General features: G+C 40.6%; 2 protein-coding genes across 13 annotated transcripts in view; one reads left to right on the top strand and one right to left on the bottom strand.

Moving 5' to 3' along the window:
• LOC133138952 (protein phosphatase 1 regulatory subunit 12B) overlaps positions 1-3,608 on the top strand; it is a 41,502-nt gene extending 37,894 nt beyond the window's left edge. For 6 of the 9 annotated variants that reach the window (XM_061258124.1, XM_061258125.1, XM_061258120.1 and 3 more), the window contains one exon: positions 2,251-3,608. In XM_061258124.1, the coding sequence (XP_061114108.1) occupies positions 2,251-2,337 (87 nt within the window). In that variant the 3' untranslated portion in view covers positions 2,338-3,608. Of the gene's footprint in view, positions 1-451; positions 721-2,250 lie in introns of all 9 variants that reach the window. The other 3 variants (XM_061258121.1, XM_061258119.1, XM_061258127.1) reach the window with 1 other exon arrangement.
• Positions 3,609-4,088: 480 nt separating this feature from the next.
• The window catches only part of LOC133139090 (synaptotagmin-2-like), a 104,052-nt gene continuing 85,068 nt past the window's right edge, over positions 4,089-23,072 (bottom strand). For 3 of the 4 annotated variants that reach the window (XM_061258386.1, XM_061258387.1, XM_061258388.1), the window contains 7 exons: positions 22,783-22,943; positions 19,107-19,241; positions 16,416-16,583; positions 13,052-13,219; positions 12,698-12,815; positions 11,651-11,784; positions 4,089-11,415 (listed from right to left, as the gene is read on the bottom strand). In XM_061258386.1, coding sequence (XP_061114370.1) covers positions 11,200-11,415; positions 11,651-11,784; positions 12,698-12,815; positions 13,052-13,219; positions 16,416-16,583; positions 19,107-19,241; positions 22,783-22,943 — 1,100 coding nt within the window. In that variant the 3' untranslated portion in view covers positions 4,089-11,199. The remainder of the gene's footprint in view (positions 11,416-11,650; positions 11,785-12,697; positions 12,816-13,051; positions 13,220-16,415; positions 16,584-19,106; positions 19,242-22,782; positions 22,944-23,072) is intronic. The other variant, XM_061258389.1, reaches the window with a different exon arrangement.

Genomic DNA, 23,072 nt, shown 5'->3' with positions numbered 1-23,072 from the left:
GCCTGTCAGCGCTTTGGCCCGCCCTGAGGGTCAGCCTGTCCGGCCCCCGGCATCGCACTGTCACTGTCACTGTCACCCTGTCCTTCCTTCCTTCCTGTCTGTCTGTCTGTCCGTCCCAGTCCACCCATCTTCTGTTTGGCAGTGCATGGCTCAGCTTGATGGGTTTGTCTGGTTTATGCTGTGTGTGTGTGTGTTTGTTTGTGTGTGTGAATATGTATGTGTGTGTGCACATGCGTGTGCGTGCGTGTGTGTGTGTGTTTGTATATGTGTGTGTGTATATGTGTGTGTTTGTGTGTTTGTTTGTGTGTATGAGTATGTATGTGTGTATGTATGTATGTGTGTGTGTGTGTGTGTGTGTGTGTGTGTGTGTGTGGGTGTATGTGTGTGTGTGTATCTCTCTGCATGCCTCTCTCTCTCTCTGTACTGTCCCCCTCCTGCACTCTCTCTGCAGGCCCTTCCCCAGCTGGCTCAGCTCCAGGCCCTGCGCTGGAGGAATGAGAGGCTCCAGGCGGAGAACAGAGCCATGCTGCGCGTCCTCGCTCGCCTCTCAGACATGGCCTCCCTGCCCGAAACCGAGGACCTCTAACCCCACTCCCCCAACCCATGCCCCCCTTCCTCACCGTCACCTCCACCTCTTCCTCCGCCTCCACCCCTGTCTCCACCTTTCCACCTGCCCGTCTCCTCCGCCTGTCTGCTCTGTGCTGCTGTTCTCCCAGCCAGGTCTGTCCCCCCCTCGCTGCGCAGCACCTTCTCTCTGTCCCTCCGGCTCTCTCAGTGCCCTCTGATGCCTCGCATCACTCCAGTCTAGACAGCGTGCCTTTGATTCTATTCAGAGGGCTATTTGCTTCAGAAGTGTGAGGCTTAGCTTAAGTGGTCACGGTCACATCTGTCCCTCGGTCCGGCCCACATCAAAAGCGGGATTACGCGTTTCAGCGCCTGGTGCTTCAAATCAGATTCGTCCCAACGGTGCTAAATTTAAGTTTTACTCCACACCTGTGAGAGATAATAGATTAAGCAGGAAATCTGGGTAGTGGGGAGAGCTTTTTTATTTTAGATTGACAGGCAAATGGACTTTACAGTGCTCACATGCCATTACTGCACCTCTACAGTTTTGGTTTTTTTTTTCTCTCAACTGAAATTAAAAAGAGTAATTCTACAGTTTGAACATCGGGCATATAGCCTGGGAACATGACTTGTTAGAATGCATACCAACAGCGCCCTCAGAAATGATTTACAACCTTGATAAGGATGACCAAAAAGCTTTCTAAAATAAATAGTAACGATAATTGTTTTGTGAGCACACAGCGTTTGGGGGAAAATAAACAGCTTCATTACAGTGATGTTCTCACACTCCTCTAAAGCAGATTGGGCGCAGCCTCAATCAGATATTGGGCTGCTTTGATGCGTAAGTGGGTGTGGAATGTGGCTGCTCTTTGGCCTCTGCCGAGCACCGCCATTGGCTGAAGCCCAAGCCACCACGAGGGCCTGGAACTCAGGCCCAGTTCTCCCCGAAGGCAGGCGGGGTGTGGGCAGGGCCGAGCGGACACAACCGGGGCCATTGTGTCAGCCTTCAGAGGCCAGCCTGGAAGAAAGGGGCTGGCAGCTGCCACTCTGCCCGGGGAACGGCCTGGGAGAAGCCATTGTGTGGTGTACAATTTGGCCCGGGTCTCCAAACAGGCGCATGACCAATTAATTAATAGCGGATGCGTTCATTGGAGCTGCGGGCCCCAGTATGTGTGTGTGTGTGTGTGTGTGTGTGTGTGTGGGGGGGGTGTTGTGTAGTTGATTGGACAAGAGACCACTGTTATTTTTAATCGAGCCTCATTTCAGCAGAAATGACCCAGATTCTGGAAATAGACGCACAGTGCTGGCCTCTGTCTCTGTCTCTCTCTCTTTCTCTCTCTTTCTCTCTCTTTCTCTCTCTTTCTCTCTCTCTCTCTCTCTTTCTCTTTCTTTCTCACTTGGTGCTCAGTGATGCTGCACACACAGAGACGCGCCCCAAATCCAGGTGGCCTCTCGTGTTCTGCTCTTCCCCGATACCCGCTTCCCCTTCAACGCGCTGTCACCTCCTGCCACCTCCCGTGGCTGTGCCTCATTTCTGCCCTGAAAGGGTTTTTCCATTGCGCTTGAATTCATTTAAAACAGCTTGTGTGCTGCTGCTGTGAGTCAGACTGGATGTATCGATGGATTAATAATTGTATTCATCTGGAATCAAAATATGATGTCATTTCCTCTTTCCCACTTCCTCAGGTACTGACAGAACTCAAGTCGGACAATCAGAGGCTGAAGGACGAGAACGGGGCATTGATCAGAGTCATAAGTAAGCTGTCCAAGTGAGAGGGGGGTGAGCGTGCCTGACTCCACGTATATCCCGTATATCTCACCCCTCTCACCCCCCACCCCCCAGGAGTGGTGGTCTGCTGATCCCAGAATTTGTATATTTGGTGGTCGGGAGTGTGGGGAGGGGGCAAGAGGCTCTCAGTAGATCCGGAGGAAACATGAAGAGTCCAGGAGTCCTCCCCCTTACTTGCCTGCATGCCTGATCACACCGTAGTATTTTGTGCACCAACATGGGGGTGGGTACACGGCAGTAGCACATAGGCTAGCGGACTGCTTGCCCTTATCAAAACATGATGAATTGCGACAGTCTCCGAGGACAGGAAGCAGATGGCTGATTATGTGAGTGTGTCCGTCTTGCAATGGGCACAAGCACTGGATCAAAAATTACCCTTATGGAAATGGTATTTACTGCAAGGTATTTTAAATCATTTTGGAAAAAATCTTTTTCAATTTTATGGTAAATGAATTTCACAGCCATTGATTATTTTGATCTGAATGTGGCAAAAGTTTGTATTTGCCCCATATATAGTATACGGACATAGCTTTTCTGGTCCTGATAATATATTCTTATTTCAATATATTGCATTGAATTCCATTTCTGTAAAAAGTACACAATGAGACCGTAGCTAAGCCCTCCCTCCCCCACCTATGCATCCGTTTTATATAGAGCACTTTCAAGTGGTGCGAAGACGGTTTCTAACCTCCACGTTTAGTGAATGTTTTATTTATTATCCTTCTTTTGGTTTTAGACATTGCGTGCCTTATATTAAGATTATATTGTTTATTTGATATTTATCTTTAATGACCACATATAAAGCATTTACCTGTACTCTCCAAATAGTGCCTCATTTAGTGGGACACCCTGCATTGAAATAAAACGTATTTTCACCTTTTGCATGGCTGACATACATTTTATATTGTCCATCGTCATAAATGCACTGCCACTGAACCGTGTTATTGTATGTGTTATGTTTTGGCAATTCCCCATATTCATCTAAAGGTGCCCTTTGTATCCCTTGTGCCTTCGCCCATGGGCAAGCAAGCTGCCCCTGCAGTGTGAATACTGTTAGAAGATTATTCCTCAGCATGTTACATGAAGCAGAATTTGTTCTTACTATTTCATATACTAAAATCATTCATGGATATGTATGCCATCACAACGTTTGAGTGCATTTCACATTGAAGTACAGGAGTGCTACATAGTTTGTTGAAGTGGAGCTGTTTTAATTGAATGCCGAATAAACTGCAGAGTTTTATGTCATTTCAAATGCTTGTCCCCATATCTTTTCAGAGAAAGAGACAGCATGCTGTATGTGGCACACAGTGCTACCCAGTGGCCATCTCCTGTATTGTTTCCCAGAATTAATTAATGAAAACCACACAATGCCTTGACAGCATTGCAGCAAGCTGTAACATAGCCGTTTGTTTTCATGAACGAGTCGGTAGCTTGCAGGTTTAAGCTAATTAAATTGTCTGATTGAACAGGACATTTTAATACATCATTTTATATTGCTACTACATGGGCTAATTTACACATTTACAGTACAGTGTGAGATCCCAATGTTCTGACACCCCAAAAAGAAAAAAATAATTCTGAAAACATGAGCAGATATGAATACAATAAATAAAATCACCTGTAACCTGTAAAAGCAATCATTGTCATGACAGAGACGGATTAATATTTTATGTACTGCAACTTAAAAATTCTTTAAAGAAAATGACCTACGAAAGAAGCCAAAAGACGGATGTAATTAAAAGGCTTGTTTATTTCCTATTGATTTAGTACAGAGATGGAAACACACATGATAAATTTGTATTGAGATATTTACGGTTTGGTTCCTCTGAAGACTTGATTGCAAATGCGCAGATGTCCGTTAATGCCAGAGTGGTAGGAGTTGGGAGCAGCTCTCGTTTGCAAAATGAAGCATGCGATCCACATTAGGTACTATTACTGACAGGAACACACGCACAACAACGCTGAGACTAGGAGAACCCCAGGGAGACCAAAGAACAGGGATCTTTTTCTGAAAAGAGAGAACTGGGGGAAAGTCCTTGGGATATTATTTTACTGTGGCAAGAGGAAGATGGAAGGAGGGCCATTGGAGAGCAGTGGCGTAACTGTGGTTACGGGCTAGCGGCTTTGGTGGTGTGGCGGTATTGACTGGCTCTCCGGAATGGATCGCTGCAACTGGAACCCACTGGCCATGGAGTACAAGGTGAGCTGGCTTCCCACGCAGTGTGTAACAAAACCTAACTGTCATCTTTTCATTTGCTTGTGAGAACAGCGCCCCCTTTGCCATTGGTCCTGAAGCAGTGTGAACTCCCAGGTATTGAGGAAAATCGCTTGCAGTGTGGTCTCAGTGGACACAGAGCAAAGCCAAAATAGGAAGTGGAGAATGATTCACTGACAGTGAGGTCTGATCACACCCCACTGGTTTGGAAACAAATAGTGTTGCCAAAATCAGGGCTGGAAAGGTATTGGTAATTTCCCTTTTTAAATCCCAAAAACCCTTATGTTTTCTCATAAAAAACAAATGATAATACAATAGCATTTTACATTCAGTGGATGTTACAGTCATAAACCTATACAAAATGCAAAAGAAATGTTGACAAACTAATAAACTTGCATCATACATAATATGCAATCTACGATATGTAATTAGCATAATATCAGTTTTTTAATAAAGCTATGACAGTTGACAGAATTTATGAAGATGCAATAAATGTTTTTTAAGACTCGAGCGTCTGAAAGAAAAAGTGTTCTACAGCACAAAGCTGCAATCTTGGACTCAACAATTCCTATTTTTCCCTAAGGACTTAAACAAGTTTAAATGACCAAACTAAGACAGCTGTACATGAGTAGAACTCTGCATGTCTTTCCCAGCACATATTTACCTCTTATTTTAGGTCATCAGTTAAAGGAAGGAAAGAGAAACTCCCCCATCACAGGAATGGACAGAGATGAATGGCTACTTCAGTGTGCTGAAATGGATAACCGCAGGCCTTCTAGGTTTCACACACCATTCATTATTTCTTAAAGGGCACGTGCACCAATGTACAATTGTCCCCAGCCACCCTTTCATTAGTATTTGGATGGTTTATGAATTATTGAAATATTCAGCTCTTTCAAGCGTATTCAGAATGCTCATCCATAGAGTATGAATGTGTATACACAGGATTTGTTTCTTAACAAAATCACTGTGGAAGATATGTCAACATAAAACTTTGGCATAAACTAACATCAACTCTGCTCTTATTACACACTCATACAAACTAATTATCTTTTAGTGTTACTGTGGAGAAGCTATCTGGGTACACCATCAATTGGCCCTTTCATTAATTGCACATTATTGGACTTTATCCTGACAGTAAATGCTGTTTAGTTGTTATAATTATCAGTTTTCATAATAAAAGCGAACCAGGAAGACAATGCAAACAGCTTTACTCAGCCCAGTTTCATACATATAGCTCTATGCAGTTCAGTGGTTTGTGGTTACATGATAATTCTGTTCTCCAATGTGAATTTACTGATGTTTCTCAGCATTAAAAATTTAAAGAAACAAACAGAACGATGGTTTGTTGGTTCATCCCATGACAAGTGCATAAAACACTAGCAGAATTCAGAAGTGACAAAAATGTTATATTCCCAAATACAAAGAAATTATTATGCACACTGCAAATCAAAAAAGGGTAGGACAAGCATACTAGTTCCAAAGATTTGTCTAATTTATTACATCAGTGCCCAACTTAAAGGTGTTGGAAAAGAAATACCTATAAACAACCGAAAAAAGGAACTAGAGAGCAAATGTTTCAGCTACAGTAAATGCTTTCATCAGGACACCACACATTTGCCACTGTGAAGTACACAGCCAGATGCGACATTTAGTAGCAACTCAGTTCATATGCTAGATGCTGGTACAAGTCTTCCAATAGGCAATCAGAATAAACCAATTTAATCCATACCAGGATGATGCAAGAAAGTACAACCCCCCACCACGCAGCCCTGCCCACACATTCAGCACAGGAAAAACAAGGAGGGACATTGGAAATATTGGAAACAAAATTCAATTTCTAAGTAATGAATAAAGCAATGAAAACCAAAAATACAAACAGATGCGCATCAACACTATGCATAATCAACAGGGATTATAATAGAGGTACAATACTATTCATTAAAATGCTACAGTAAAGCATAAAGCACATACTAATAAAACATCAATTGGACATGAAATAGGCCCCCACACACATACAGTATTGGCATTAATCTGAGTGCGATTAGCATCCTCATGTTATTTTCTACAGATTTCATAACATTTCCAAAATACAAAATTCAAAAAGTGAACAAATATCAGTGAAACAAAAACAAAAGACTTACTTAAAATATCAAAAACAAAATGGCTTTTGCTGCAACAGGGTAAGTGACTGTACACCAGTTGAAATGATGCAGGACCAAAAATAGCTCTTGATATGCTAAAGCTATTCACAGGGTTGAGCTCACAGAGACATGTTCTTTGTAAGTAAATATTCTACACAGCTGAGCTCTATGTTTTTAGTGCTCAAGTCTTATGGCTTTATTTTACTTTGTTCAACAATCTGTAAACACACATACACACATGTTGTTTTGTCAAATTCTGTAAACCAAAGCCTGTAACATTATAGACAACATTGTTAAGCAGGCACAGAATACAGGTTTAGAATACAGTAGACAAAGGGGACTCCAAGCCTTGAGGAAGCAGTGGTCATGTTCTCTTAATTTCCCCCTTAATACTGTTCTAAGCTTGTTTACCAAGACTAAATATCAGGACAGTAGTCATTTAGGGTGACGATGAAATCAAACAGTAAAAAAGTAAGTACATAAAAACAAATTCCTAAAAAGTCTATAAGAGTCTAAAAGTCTAAAAGAGTGGCTCAATTCAACCGTTTTTGGTTTGGCCATAAAAATGTTTAGCAATCTTTAATTGCTTTTGAAGCAGTTCTACAGTTGCAAAAATGGATGAAACCTGTAATTTGAATTATGACATAAATAAATAAATGTATTGTCAATACAATTGCCACATTTGGCCTTGGCTAGTGCCAGTAATAACATACTGTAAAAGCACATATCCAAGCTGTTCCCTGGAATTAAACAGCACATTGTAATGCAATCTCCTCAATTCTCAAATATACATATTAAGCATGTTATTCTGACATAATAAGTCATAATAATAAGTCTTCATAACATTTCAATCATTATTTTAAAAGCTGATGGTAACACTGTCATATTGCATGTATGAATAATATAAGTTCTTTTCATTTCACCTTGGAGCCCCCAATGTACAAGACAACTGGCATGTTTACTGATGTTTATTGGAAAAGGAAAAAATAAATAAGTATTAAATAAACCAAAATATAAAATAAATACAATGAAAATTCACAAAACTATAGCAAGCATGCGGCAACATTATCATCCTACATTAATTCACACACAGCACTAAACTTGTTCACATGTAGTTCAGGCATGGATAGAGTCTGAATATGACTAATTATATTATTATTTTTGTACATTCTTTCCCATACCCATTCTCAGAAAATACAGATTTATTTCATTTAGAAAATATACAGTCAGTGCATCTTTTTTATTCATTTTATTAAAATGACAAATGACACACACTTACACAATATATCTTTGCTTTGTCTTCAAAACATGCTGCTATTTACAATATTGTATAGAAACATGCAATATTAACAAATATGATCTTTGTATATATAGGCAAAACTACACACCAATGGATTTTTGATTGCTTGCATGTTTTATTTTCCTATTTATGTTTCTGGATCAATAGTGGAGAAATTACATTGAAATATGTTTAGTCTTGCTGGCTTTGATGTATTATTTTTCCACAGCAATTATTCATATTTAACAACCGTTATTGAACATATGGGGCTAGGCTTTTACAATCGACGGGCCATGTGTCCAAACATATGTCAATCATTATGCTGAAATCATGGCTGAAATAACATTTTCAATAATATTTCAGCTGGCTTAATCAAATCACACTGTCCAGACAAATTGCATCTAATTTAGCCTCATCATTACAGTATGTACAGTAATTTGAATTGTTCAACAATATTGGAGGGAATGTTAATGCTTAACTTCAGATAATATTATATAACGATGTTTAAAATGAATGGAGGATCAGTTCAGGTTGTCAGCTGAAATCTATGCTCGAAACCAAGTATCCAAAGAGTTTTTGTTTGCAATCCATACTTCTAGCCGTCCATGTTTATATGGGAAGAGGTCTTTATGAATGCTCTAAAAATGCAGCCCCCCATGTTTGCTCACCAGCTTTCTCATTTTCAAGGGATTTTAATGCACAGAAAACAGCAAAGAAATTCCAGTATATCAGGCTAAAACCAGTGCCATCACATGTATGTCAGTTACATCAACCGTGTTGATATAATTTGAGTGTGGTTGACACAATAAACGATCATTTGTTCAGTATTTTTTTACTCTTTTTAAAATGTCTTTTATTAATAAAAATAGATTTATTCAATGAATGACTTCCTGAAAGCAGATGAATTAAACATTAGGGCTCTGATCAGATCTGGCATTTGCATATGTTTTTCCAGCATATTGTATGAACCTAAAACCATATCAGACAGAGGTGAACAACATTGCTCAGGACCAACCCATTCTTTCAAGCCAGTGTGATAGAAAAGGTGAGTGAAACAATGTCCGATTAGCGCTGGTGCTTTCTCTACGCATAGGGGGACTGCATGTCTTGAGCAACCTGAGGGTTTCAGTTGAGGAAATGACTACTTCCCAGTCACATGCCATGCTTGTATACGTATATTATCAGTACAATTGCCACCATTGACCTTGGCTAGTGCCAGTATTTATATAAAAGCACAGATCCAACCTGTTCCATGGAATTGAACAGCATATTGTAATGCATTCTTTCCAGAAAACCAACACCGTGGAAAAATGTAAGGTGAATTGAATATAGGGTTTGCAGAAAGGCATTTAAAAAGCATGTTTTAAAGGCAAATTCATATGTATTACACTCTCGTCCTTTCCATGCACATTCAATATAAATGAGCAATCTTTGGCCAGACTGCTATGAGTATAACACACTGCAGATTCAAGATGATTCAGCATAAGACCACACATATAATGAAAATAATTGCAACACTACCCTATAGTGCAATTCAGTTCAGCAGTTTTGTACACATTTCAAACACACATATAACTGTACCTTCTTTCTCATAATCTCTGTCCAATCCAATAACAAATACTAACATAAAACATGGAGGAAAAAATTAAAACATATGTATATACTGTATGTTAAGGCATAACCTGCACCATGAGGTAATTTAACATAGCTGAATCAACAACAGTAAAAATATGGATTAAAATATGTTTAAACATTATAAACCATTGTAGTAATATACATTTCAAATGACCTATTCCTCAGTTTTGTTCAGGCTACGGTTGAACGGCAGAACAAAAATAAAGCTTAGGATATTTGTGCTAAAACAAAAGTATTTAACTGTAAAGTGCTTTAGGGTGAGATCCTCTTGATGTGAAAACAATTGTTATCTTTCTTTGATGTTAAATATTTTTTATCTAAAGTCATATATATCTCGTGACTTTGCTAAAGAATTTGTTCTCTTGGTTTTGAAAGAGGGATGCCTTTGTGAGCCTGTGAGTAAAGGAGTATAGCAATGGATCAGAAGTTGACACCGCAGGTGCTAATATGGGAGGCGGTAGACTGTGGGCAGTACAATACTCTAGATGCCTGTCAAGCTTCATGTTTGCAGTGTCCATAAGATTATATGGAGATTACACAAGTGGAAGACACAGTTCCCCATTAAATTCTCAAAATCCTGAAAAACCCTCCTCATCTCAAAAGCAACCCCTACAGTACATCAGATCGATACTAAGGGCATCGTTCAGTTGAGCTGGCAGTGGTAGATATGCTGCGGCTCAACAAATATGCAGTTTTATTTTCTTGCTTTAAATTGAGTTAAGAAAGTGAAAGGTACTAATGTTAGAAGTTATACACGATTTGTATTTCAGGTCAGGTGCACACTGAGTGGCCAGTCATTGTATCTCACTGCTACCCCTTTCCCCAAATCATACGGACTGTTTGCGTTCCTGAATATTTCACAAACATTGTAACTACGAATGTGGCTGGGGAGAATAAAAAAGATACATTTAAGCTTTGATTTTGATGACATGGTCAATCCCCTTGTGTTTCTGTCCCCTGTGTCACCTCCCTATTCGCCCCAGGAAAGGACTGCAGACATGAGTCAGGCCTGAGTGACAGCTGCTTTCTGGGGTACGCCAGGCACCGTATGAGTGCACCCACCAGTACGCTGTGCCTGAAGATTGGGCCCCAGACAGCCGCTTAGCAAACAGTCGATGAAGGACAGGGAGCAGATTGGTGAAGATGCCATACATACACGTACCGCTATACCAAATAAATGCTTGTTTTTTTCCCCAGCTATCATTTGCAACTGGGTCCCTAATTTAGTGCCTAAAACTCCCCCCTCAGTTGCAAATGAGCAATAGTGCATTTCACTACCTCTGAAGCAACATGCCTTTTTAAAGGTACATTACAAGTTATCCAGTATAAATACTTTTCCTATTCACTGTACACTCTTTCTGTGTATGGAAATTGCTGAAGTCTATATAAAAAGGTTTCTGTTGTTAGTCGCTTAACTTTCTTTTTTTAAACTTTTTTTTGTGGTTGTTTTTTTTCAGCATTTGTTTGACCGTATTTGTAGAGTTGATAACCCATGAATGTCATGCAGTGTTGGATATGGAGTTAGTTGATTAGTAGGTTAGTTGGGTGGGAGGGTGTGAGGTGGGCGGGGTTACTTCTTCCCAGCCAGGGCCGCCAGAGTGGCGTCTACCTCCTCCTCGGGCTTGAGCGGGTGCCACTGCGCGATGGGGCGCCGTGGGTTAGCCAGCATGTCGGACCAGTGCCTCAGCTCTGTGCCCGACGCCTTGCTGCCCACAAAAATCTTGCCGATGGCATCGTTCTTGCCAATCTTATCATAGTCCAGCACTGTGACCACAGCTTGGATTTTCTGCAGTAAAATTACAATAAACATCTTCAATTTCTAGCATCTAGCAAAAAAATGTATACCTAAATAAAATCATATGGATAATATGTGATGCGTCATTCTGACTGCGTCATAAAGGTTGTTAGGTAAAGTGGCCCTAATATCTATCCAAATACTCCCAAGTATCTACAGAGGTCTGAGCAATGTAATTTCCATAAAAAGAATGCAAGAGTACTAATATTGCAACAGTGTACTGTACCTGCATCTGCTCCAAAGGAATCTCAAAGCTGAAGGATTCGTTGTAGTAAGGGTTCAGAGTGTTCTTCTTCACTGTGGTCTTCTTCTTCTTCAGCCTCTTACCGTTCTGCAGGAGGTGGATCTTCACATAGGGATCTGCACAAAGAGCAGCCAATGGCTACATTTACTACTACATTCAGTTTGAGGAGTGACACACAGTGAACCTTTCATTCACCTCTCTCAAACCCACAACATTTTGTACATAATTAATAATATCTAGAAAATGCATTTAAGCAAGAATTCCATTAGGTTGGGGCCAGTAACACCCAATATGCCAATCCCAACTATCGTACATCATTGATTATGGTAGGTATTATGCCCCTATTATGCCCCTATTATGTCCCTATTGAATTCCAATTGCCTGGATTTTCTTAGCTGGCTTTTTACATTTAACTTTTAAGCGGAACAATTATAGCTCTATAACTGTCATCTAAACCTGTTATGATGAAATATTTTGAAATATTTTCAAGGAGCCCCCCAGGTGCCTTCGAAATCCCAGGATCTAAACTAAAACCATACGGGGCTAGTTGGATACTAGTTTGGATTCACTCTCTTATAACTGCACAAAGGAAGCTGTAAAACTATCACCTATGAAGTAATTTGTCCCTAACATTGTGGTGCCTTGAAATGTACTGACTATGAATAAAAGGTGCTGCCATTTCTGCATGGCAAAAACAAAATGTATAAAAATATGTACCTTTAATAAAAGCTGACATTCTGCAACTGAACCACATGTAGAGCCACATCAAGAAAAAAAATGTCTTTGTCCCAAACGTGGAGCAGTATCTCAGGAGTCAGTGTGCTCAAAGCCAGCATAGAAATCACAGCCAGTGGCCTTCATCATTTCCCCTCACACACATCATTCCAATGATACAGCGCCTTAGCTTCCAAAAAATCCTGCAATGTTCTTTTTTTTGTTGCTGGCTGCTTCAGCCTGGGCTGTGCGTAGCGTGTGTAATCTTTCCTCGACTTTTCCCAAACGGTACAGTGCACTGCACTGTTTGCTCACCTGACAGCCCACCCACGTCCATCTTCTTCAGGTTCTTCGCTTCCAGAATGCAGATGGTGAGTTTCCCAGCTGTGGGGACATAGCGGAGGGAGATGCAGATATCTCCAAGCTTCTCTGGCTGTGGGGAAAAAAGATCATAGTGTGTGATACAAACACACAGGTATACACGTTCTACACACTCATATACACGCCCATGTACTGAACGCATCCTGCACACACACATACACATACACACTGCTCCCATGCACATGAGTACTTAAAACTTTTATCTAAAGTACATATGTATGTGAACCCGGTCTGAAAATGATCATGAAATTGTGTGTGAATAAATCATTGTGGAAAGGTAATCATTACCTCTTCTTTTTCTGCGCTCTCCAGATCTCTCCACTCTTCGATGGGCTGACCCAGGTCAATCTGGTTCATAGCCAGCTTGACCTCCCCGATGATGTCGTGTTTGGAGAAGCGGTCAAAGTCATAAACTGACATCACAAGGGTCTTCCCGCCAAGCTCCTGGTAAGGAATCTGGAGCACACGCAAGAGCAATCAAATACCTGTGGCTGCTAAAATATCATTTCTTTTTAATTTTTCATATTCTGAAAATCAGTTACTGAAGAACATTTTCTAACAATTAATGAACTGGTCACACATCAATTATTGAAGCATGCATTTCTGTTTTTGGTGTCTGTGGTGTCTGAAGCCATTTCCTGCCATATGATCATCAATGAAGATATCAGTTTGGCACAGCCACCAGGTTAATATGCTAACCCCTGTGGTCATTGGCTGATATTTAGTATCATCACAAATTATTTCTGATAACTTAGCCCACTACAATGTTTTCCTAAAATACGAATATCAAAATATTATTAAAACTTGTGAGAACCATCATCAAGCTAGGAGAGTATCATGCTGTTCCATGTACAAGGATCAATGGCCGTTCACCCTGGCCTTTGCACAGAAGAATAAGGACAGAAAACCGAGGCCTCCAGAGAGTCAATGACCAGGACAGGCAGAGGAAGACCATTTAAAGCAGTGGTTTGCAAATTTACTGAGCCTGCCAAGTACTTAATGATTCTTTGACCCACCCCATATGAACATACATATTAGATATTTATTAGACTTATAGGTTGTAGCCTATCCACTTAGCGGTTTGACAAGATGTGTGTGTTCAGAGATGCTCTTCTGCATACCATTGTTGTAATGTGTGGTCATTTGCATTACTGTCACCTTCCTGTCAGCTTTGACCAGTCTGGCCCTTCTCCATTCTCTGTAAACTCTAAAGACTGTTGTGTGTGAAAATCCCAGGAGATCAGCAGTTTCTGAGATACTCAAACCACCCTGTCTGGCACTAACAATCATTCCACAGCCACTTAGATCACATTTCTTCCCGATTCTGATATTTTGTCTGAAAAACAGCTGAACCTCTTGACCATGTCTGCATACTTTTATGCATTTAGTTGCTGCCACATGATTGGCTGATTAAATATTTTCATTAACAAGCTGGTGTACAGCCTAATAAAGTGCTCACTGAGAGTATGTTATGTGGAATTGAGTTTTTTTTTGCATTCATGTGTCATCTAGTGACATCTAGTATCATCTAGTGTCATCTAGTGACATCTAGTATCATCTAGTGTCATCTACCTCAATTCAACCCCTTCAAATCCCTCCAGTGGGTTCCGAGCCATAATTAAGGACTGCCTAAGGGTTGCTTTACTGAAAGTTTCTGTGTGAGCAGGGAGGGACCACAAGCTGCTCATGCCAGAACAGTATACTAAACAGAAGGGCCTTGTCCTTGAGCTCTACTTCATGTTTTTGTGCAGCCAAGTCAGCAAGTGCAGGATTTGGGGGGAGGTCAAATTCCTTCTCTAACTGGATTTCTCATCCCCTGGTGTAGAGCCACCATTTTGTTGGTCAAGCGTGGTTGTTCAAGTGTGACCAGTTCATGCTGCTGCTAATGCACCCTGGGGCTTGGTGATAATGGGCCCTGTAACAGCTGCTTGTGCATGCCATGAGAAAACCCTGTCATGGATGACGTAGAATGACTCATAGAGCATGAAGAAGACTGCTGGTGTCACAGGGCAACTGCTCCATTGAAAGATTTGAATAATTTGTTATGTGGCAATACATTTTGTCAGGATATCAGGGGAGTATTTTGACAGTCTTTTTGGAGTTTCATTAACAAGGTAAAGCGCCATATTCATATTGATTAGGCTTTCAAAATGTGCATAGGCCTACAGATTTAAAGCAGACATGGATCAGTAATTTCAAGCAACGGCCCCAAATTCAATATTCCGACATTCATCATTTTGGCATGTAGGCAATAGGTATTCAAATATTTTTTAGTAATGATGTCCATCATTTTGTCAGGTTAATTGCAAGTTATTGGGGTTACACGTTATCATTGAAATGTGAAATGCAAAATGAAAATAAATGTAGTTTCATTAAAATTAACCTAAAAAAATTACACTGAGAAAACTTTGAGAAAGAATGTGTAGCAAATTGAAGTATGTTTCTTAGTGTACAAGGTGTTCAGTTAGGTATCGGCACACCTTTTTAAACAATTGATAGCTTAAAAACATGCTCTACAATCAAAAAATACTTGGAGCTTTCCAGTGCAATTGTCCTCTGCTGTTATAATATACTGTATATAATTATAACTGTGCTACTCATTATTGTATCCTACATTATCATACCTAAAACAATACCTCCCTTGAAACCTAGCTCATTAGAGTCAATAACTACTTTTAGATGTTAAATGTAGCTAGGGTTGCTGTATGTACAGGAAATCAACTAGCGACGTTAAATAACCAAACTAATGTTAATCGCCTTGACAAAGGTACTGTTATGCTGTAGCCCACGTTGCTGTGTGTCCTTTTGAATGCTACCTGAAAGCTCCTGCCACTTATTTTTTTGTGTAGCCTCACTGCTCTTGTTGCATTTCAATATTTTTTGTAATTAACAGCACAACAACAAAATATAAATTATTGATGGAATTCTGTTTTTGCTCCTTCATCTCAGTTGCTAAGGTCCCCGGATGACTTCTTCCATAGATCTGTTAGCACACCTACTGCATGCCAAATACTGGAATAATATTCCAGCAGCGGTACATTACTGAATAGCACAATCAGCAGTTGGAGAACTATTGATTCACATGACACAGCCAAAAAGTATGAAAGTACACACACTGGGGGATAAATGCTCTTCCTTTAAAAGTTATGAATTTCTTACATTTCAGAAATATGCAAGTTTTAGAGAGCTCAAAAAGTAAGGTCAGTGTTGTGAAAATCTGAAATTTCATTTGTTCTATGACATATCAAGTAATTACATACATGACAGAGCATAACTGCATGTTAGCCTAGAAATCCAGAGAGCCAAGATTGTGACTTCCTTTTGGACAGCTAACTTTATCTGTACAGAAACCAGGTGTTAGCAAAAATAGTGTGAAAATAATAATGTACATTTCAAGATTCAAGTGTGTTCTGCGTGATCTGGTATAGCCAATATAGTGCAGTGCCTACATGCATGTGGAATGCATATTTACACGGAACATTTCCCCTATGGTAGGGCTCATGGCTTCCAGAACCACACAGAAGCTCATGTGAGTGTATAATTGGATCCCCTCTAAGACACCAGATTTGAAGGTAAAAATGAACTAATCTTACTTAACGCAAACCATGAGTTGTTATCACAACCATGAGAATAGAACAATCTCTTAGCTTACCTTGAAAACGAAGGACTCGTTGAAGACAGGGTTGAGAGTTTTCTTGTGCACTTTGGTGTCAAACTTTTTCTTCTTGTCGGGCATGATGAAGACTTTCACGTAGGGGTCGGAGGTGCCGCCTGCGTCCATGGAAATAAGATCAGCTGCCTGCAGGATGCCCACTGTGAGCTGTGAAGAGGGGGAAAATGGGTCAGTGAGTCTGCTTCAGAGAGAGGGCAGTGAGGGGGCATTTGATGCCCTTGGATGCTCCATTTTGTCTTCACATGAAGCGCAAATCTCCACTTCATAAACGTGATTTATGTCCTCTTAAAGGAGAACTATAAAGACTTAACAGAAATATCAAGACAAAAGGCTTGTTTTTACTGAAGATTACTAGAGATTGTTGGGAACATCAATCTTTTGCAGTGCCGAAAATGTCAAGCTATTTTAAGACAGCTGAACTGTGGTGTAATCCACAGTTCTTCATATTGGCTCCATTTAAAAATTATATCCAAAATTCATATTGGCTGCATTTCCAAAAAAAAAAAAAGGTCTCAACTTTACAGTTGTTTTGTTTAAATCAACATCTAAATACATTTTGTACTACTTGTCCAGCCTTACTTTTCCAGTTGTTACTTTTTGGTTTGACAATATGGTGATATTACTGAGTAGTAAGAGTTCTTATAGGGGAACAAAAAAGAACCATAAACAAACTTTATGAGGAGCTGGCAATAAAGAAAGGACACAGTATAATGGTATTTCCCTCACATCCTGAATCACCTGTTTGGGATCTTGCCATCATGTAGAAGACTGAAGACCAACATCTGCTCTCTTCATGAATGGCAAGCCACCTTTTTATAGGTTTTTCTAATTTAGCATAGTCTGAAATTTTTTGCACTGAGCGTTTTTAATTTGATGTAATTTATCTATGGAAGTTCTTTCTAGTTTTTTTTCTTTCTTAATTTTCAATCTGTAATAATAGTTGTGTAATTTAGGAATCTCTAAATGAAATTTCGGTAATCTTATTTCTTATAAAGTAATTTATGTAAATTGTTCATTTAATTTATTGTATGCCTGGTACGTCACCTGAAGTTCCACCTGGGAAAAATAAAGTTGGTCTGTTCTGTTCTCTTCTGTAAGAAAATGGTTCTCCAATATTATTTGCCAGAATTCAACACTCAATATTTTTTTATATCTTGAGTTTCCTCTACACTGTTCCCATGTACAGTATAGCATTTTACTCCCAGTCCACTACCCTATGCCCTTGCTTCAAATTAAATTCTTTTTTTTACAGCACCTTTCTTTATATACAAGGGAAGAGACCTTTACATAGATGTATTTGCAGACAAAACAGACTATCACTTTGTTTATTATTGCCTCACTGTGTATCACTTTTATCAAACAAAGTAAAAGGGCATGTTATATAACATAACATAACATAACCTAATGTGATGGCCATTCAGCCCAGCAATGCTCGCCTTTTCCTACCCCTAAGTATACCTACTGCTTAGTTTGCCTAAAAGCTAAATAGTATCTAGCACCATATCAAGCCTGGTCTTGAAGACCCCCAGTGTTTCTGCCTCCACTACATGTGCTGTTCCACACATTGGCCACTCGCTGTGTGAAAAAATACTTCCTAATATCTGTACGGAATTTCTCCTTCCTTTGTCAATTTCCATTTGTGCCCGTTCTGCTAACTGAACTCACCCTGAAGAATCGCCTATGGTTCATATCCTATAGTCCTATAAAAGCCTCAAACAAATGCTTCCTTTTACTAAGCTTGCAGAGATTAAGCATCTTAGGTCTATCCTCACAACTCTTATCTTTTAAACTTGGAATTAATCTGGTTGCACTGAACCTTCTCCAGCATCTCTATATCTTTCTTATAGTGCTGTCCCAAGAACTCCACACAGTACTCCAAGTATGGTCTAATAAGAACATTGTATAAGATGAGTATAACTTCCTTAAACTCAATACTCTTGCCCATATATCCTAGCATTCTGTTGGCCTTTTATTACTGCTATCTCACATTGACTAGAATCAGAAAGGCTTTGGTCCAAAAAAATATACAAGTACCCTTCTCTATGTACACTAAATGAGAAGTTTAGACTTAAGTTTTAGACTTAGTCTTCTGCTGCTGTCGCCTATCCACTTAAAGGTTTGACACGTTGCATGTTCAGAGATGCTCTTCTGCATACCACTGTTGTAATGTGTGGTTATTTGTGTTACTGTCACCTTCCTGTCATCTTTGACCAGTCTGGCCCTTCTCCTCCTATGTTTTTTCGTACCATTTTCTGCAAACTCTAGAGACAGTTGTCCGTGAAAATCCCAGGAGATCAGCAGTTTCTGAGATACTCAAACCACCCTGTCTGGCTCCAACAATCATTCCACTGTTGGAGTGATTGTTGTCACTTAGATCACATTTCTTCCCCATTCTGAAATTTGGTCTGAAAAACAGCTGAACCTCTTGATTACGTCTGCATGCATTTAGTTGCTGCCACATGATTGGCTGATTAAATATTTGCCTTAACAAGTTGGTGTACAGGTCTACCGAATAAAGTGATCACTCGTCTTTATGATCCTTGAACAAACATCTACATTTGAATAACAATCCCAACATCCACCATTTTATGTCTTTGGTTGTATGCTTGTATTAGAATTTACTGAATCTGTGATTTCTTAGCTGGAAGGTACTTATTTTCGCACACTTACCTTGTTGTCCTGGAAATCATAATCCAGGGAGTACTGCAGCTTTCCGAGCTTTTCTTCCTCTTTCTCCTCTTCCTCCTTCTCATCTCCAGTCAGCCCTGTCTCTGCATCATCGTCATCATCGTCATCCTGTTGTTTCTGCAGCAGTAGACCAGAGGGGCAGAGTGAGGGGTCAGGGGTCAGAGGTCACTGCAGAGGCTTGCACCATAGCATGCTGCGCTACTGGAGCTTCTCTGCCAGGTCAGTCACAGCACCTACCTGCCAATCGTCCTGCTTACCCGACTCTGACCAGGTGCCAAGCACCCATGTGTTATTGCTAGCGCAATCATTTGGCGATGGATGCTTGCAACATGACTTGATTTCACACTTTCCTTAGGTGACACATTTTGGGGTATTCAATGTGTTTTGTTTAGTTTTTTTGGCTTTCTGTAACAGCGTGAGGAAATTTGATTTGTGTTATATAAATTAATGACCTGTTGATACCAAAACTGCTATGGCTCACTGCATAACTGAAGCAGGACTGATGTTCAGTGCCCAGTCCATGTTGATCAGATGAAGGCCTATTTACAAGTTAGATACAAAGGGTGCAAGAAATAAGACCACAGATGTTAGAACCAGCGTGTTTTTCTTCTGTACCTTTAGCCAGCAGAAAGGCAATAACACAGAGACAAAGCTAACAAACCAATATGTCCTCAAACTCCATATACGTATGTCATTAACTTCAGTGTTAATCCACCTCTTTGACTTCAACACTGGATAAATTGACCTCAGAAGGAAGCTGCTGTTTAGCTCTGTACATACACATGTGCGTAAGTGTATTTTTAGGTTCTGTCAATAAGAATACTGCTTGAACAACATCAAAAAACCTGTATTGTATCACCTAATACAACCACAATGCACAGTGTGTGATGCATATTGAAAGCTGTGTAGTATGTCGCATAGAAGAATAATAATAAAAAAATCCCCTGAACCTTTCAAATTTGAGTGGTTCTCTCCTTCTTGCTTTTCATCATTGTTCAATGAGAATGTAAATTCAATTCAGGGACTGATTTAGGCCTGTGATGGATACCCTAAATTCCAATATTCCTTCAATAAATGACATTCCGCTGCACAATCCTAAATAGATAAAGACAGGCTGATAACACTCTCTCTGCATCCCTTGGGATATGCAGCTGAACAAAGTGTGCTTTGACTGCAATAGCAGTGAAAGCCCAGGCCATCTATATCCTTTTCAACTCTTTCATCAGTTTTTTTAATGTCCAAAATGGCATATAATATTTGACTAAATGTAAATTAGGTTAGACAACCGTGTTCTGAATAAATCCTTGGCAGCTTTTCAACCTTTTCAGTCAATTTCATGAAAACAGGGAAAGTTCACAATCTTACAATCTACTTACTTAATGTGGTCATTAAAGATCCCATCTTCTCAAATAGTAGGGGGTTGCCCAGTGTAAATTCCCCAGAAAACAGGCTCTTTCAAACAGCCACCTAATCATCCCCTGATTCAATTGCCAAAAGTTTTTCTCTCTCTCTCTCCACCTGATGTGTGGTGAGCATTCTGATGAAAAATGGCAAGAAAAAATGTTTTGGATATTTTCAAAACTCATTTTAAGCCAATGATAAAACATAATACTGCAAAACAATAAATACTATAAATATTATCAGACATCCATAAGGTGTGTAGAAGAGATATCTGTTTCTCATATATTGTCTCAGTCCCATTGAAACAGGGAATTCTCTGATTTTGAAGAGTATTTGTTCCTCTATTGCTTTATGATTTTATACCATGGGTCAGCTGGGAAAGTTACTCTCAAGTCAGGTTGTTATCATTCCTTGGAAGGGCAGATCTGGGATTTGTCAAGTGCAGGTGGCATTGTATGATTGCGATCTCTGGACATGTGTATCCAGTTGATTATCCATAGGTCGCTGCTATGGACATGTTTTAAAATAGCGCCATTTTTATTTTAAAATATCATGCTCACAGTTCATATTGCAGAAGGTTTCACATTGTAAAACCAGCATTGTCTTGAGCAATGAGTTGGCCGGATTCTTCAATTAACAAATTAACATATCTCCAATGTATCTACCGCTCCATTGACCATCAACATATGCTAACAAGATATTCAGAAGTCTGTGTTAGAGGGTGTGCCACCATACTTGACAAATAGCCAGCCATGTCCTTTACTGTGTGCATGCATGTTAGTGAACACTAGTGTCTCGCTGTACATCTTCATCCAAAATTTCAACCTTAGCTCAAAACCGTACTGATACTCTTAACAACAGTGCGAGGCAGTTTCCAGTTTTCAGTAAAGAAGTTGCTCAAGCTCTCTTCAGACTTCCGAGGTGTGCTAACTTGCGCGACATATCATATCAAACATATGAAATGAGAAGCAGCTCCACGCTCCCATCGGCCCTCAAGCATCAGCAGTGAGTCAGCCCGCCAGGCTAAGGATGCCAAGGCCTCTATTCCCACCAGCCCCCTTGCCTCAGCTCGCACCGCGCCGCGAGCCGTCCACCTACCGTAGAGCAGAGGGGTCCACGGCAGTCAAGACACATGGCGCACACAAAAGACACAGAGCAGGAGGAGGAGAACAGAGAGAGAGGGAGAGATTGAACTCACAGACACCAGCAAAAGAAAATACAACAACACTGTCGGGCGCAGCTGAGAAACGGCACGCCGCTATTGATGCCACCGCCTTATTTACATATGTCGGCCATTTTACCTGCATGAAAATGCATCGCAAATTTGCTAATTTGTTCAATTGGTGATTTGAAGATGTTAATGAGATCAGCTAACATGATTTATCTTATCAGAATTTAGCCTTATTTTCTGGTTTCCTGGTCTGGTTTCTGACTTTGCTAGTGTCCTATTCTATTGATCCGTGGGACTTGCCTAACTCGGTACAGCAACCGTATTTAATTGGGCCAAACTGCTGTTGAAAGCATTGCATTACTCTCACACCTCGCACATTATTTTACACCCGGCACAGTGAAGCATGCCATTTCTCACTTGGGTCCCAAAGCACAAGAAAGTACGACACTCACATTTATCACAAATACGGGATATCAGAGAAGAGGAAATGGAAAAGGGGGAAGTGGGGTCGAGGTGGTGCGGGGCATTCCTGCTGCTTTCCTGCTCTCCCGACTCGCCAGTGACCTAATAAATATTTCATATCCCATGAATTTTAAATCACGAAAAACGTGACTTTGGTTCGAGTGTAGTCATATGCGCTAGATGGCCAATCCCTCGTCCACGTTTTTCTGTCACGCTGTGGCCGAACACAGCGCTTCTAGAGCTGATGCAGGGTATTGAGTTCAAGGGCCTGCCTCCGACATATGCGAAGTGAAACAAAGCTTGTATGCAAATCAGCTCAGATATGACTGCTTCAGTGCAATCCTGCACCTTCTTATCCCTAGCCCTCTGCACTATCCTTCAGTAATTGATACCTCATGTCCACAGCGCTGGAAGCCAGGCCAACAAAAATATGCATGAGAACAGTATCTCTTGAGCAGTCTCCATATGGGAGTTACATAACCTGGCTCTGAGATGATCCTAAAGCCATAGGTTCTAGAAGGTCAGTAATGCAAAGTATGTCCGCAGCTTTAGCCCTAAGTGAGGGGGTGAGGGTTAAGGGAGAAGATAAGGGTGGGGTTTGGGTGCTGGGGGCGCTTGCCATACCTCTCCTCCCTTCATGTTCTTCATCCCCATTTCACCCTTCCCTTTCTTGCCCTTTTTCTTCTTGCTCTTCTTACAGCAGCACTTTTTGATGATGCAGAAGCAGCAGGTGAGGATGAGGAGGCCGGCTACCACGGCGATGGCGATGAGGGCCCAGGGTGGCACTGCGAGTCACAAGGGAGACAAAGGGTTAAACCTCCATGCTCACAGGAAGCTGGGGTTAGAGTTAAACCTCCATGCTGACAGGCAGCTGGGGTTAGGATTAAACCCCCATGCTCACAGGCAGCTGGGGT

The sequence above is a fragment of the Conger conger genome, chromosome 10 (assembly GCF_963514075.1).
Source record: "Conger conger chromosome 10, fConCon1.1, whole genome shotgun sequence".
In the NCBI taxonomy this organism is placed as follows: domain Eukaryota; kingdom Metazoa; phylum Chordata; class Actinopteri; order Anguilliformes; family Congridae; genus Conger; species Conger conger.
Note: the sequence above shows the minus strand (reverse complement) of the source record. Positions and strands in the feature narration are given on the sequence as shown.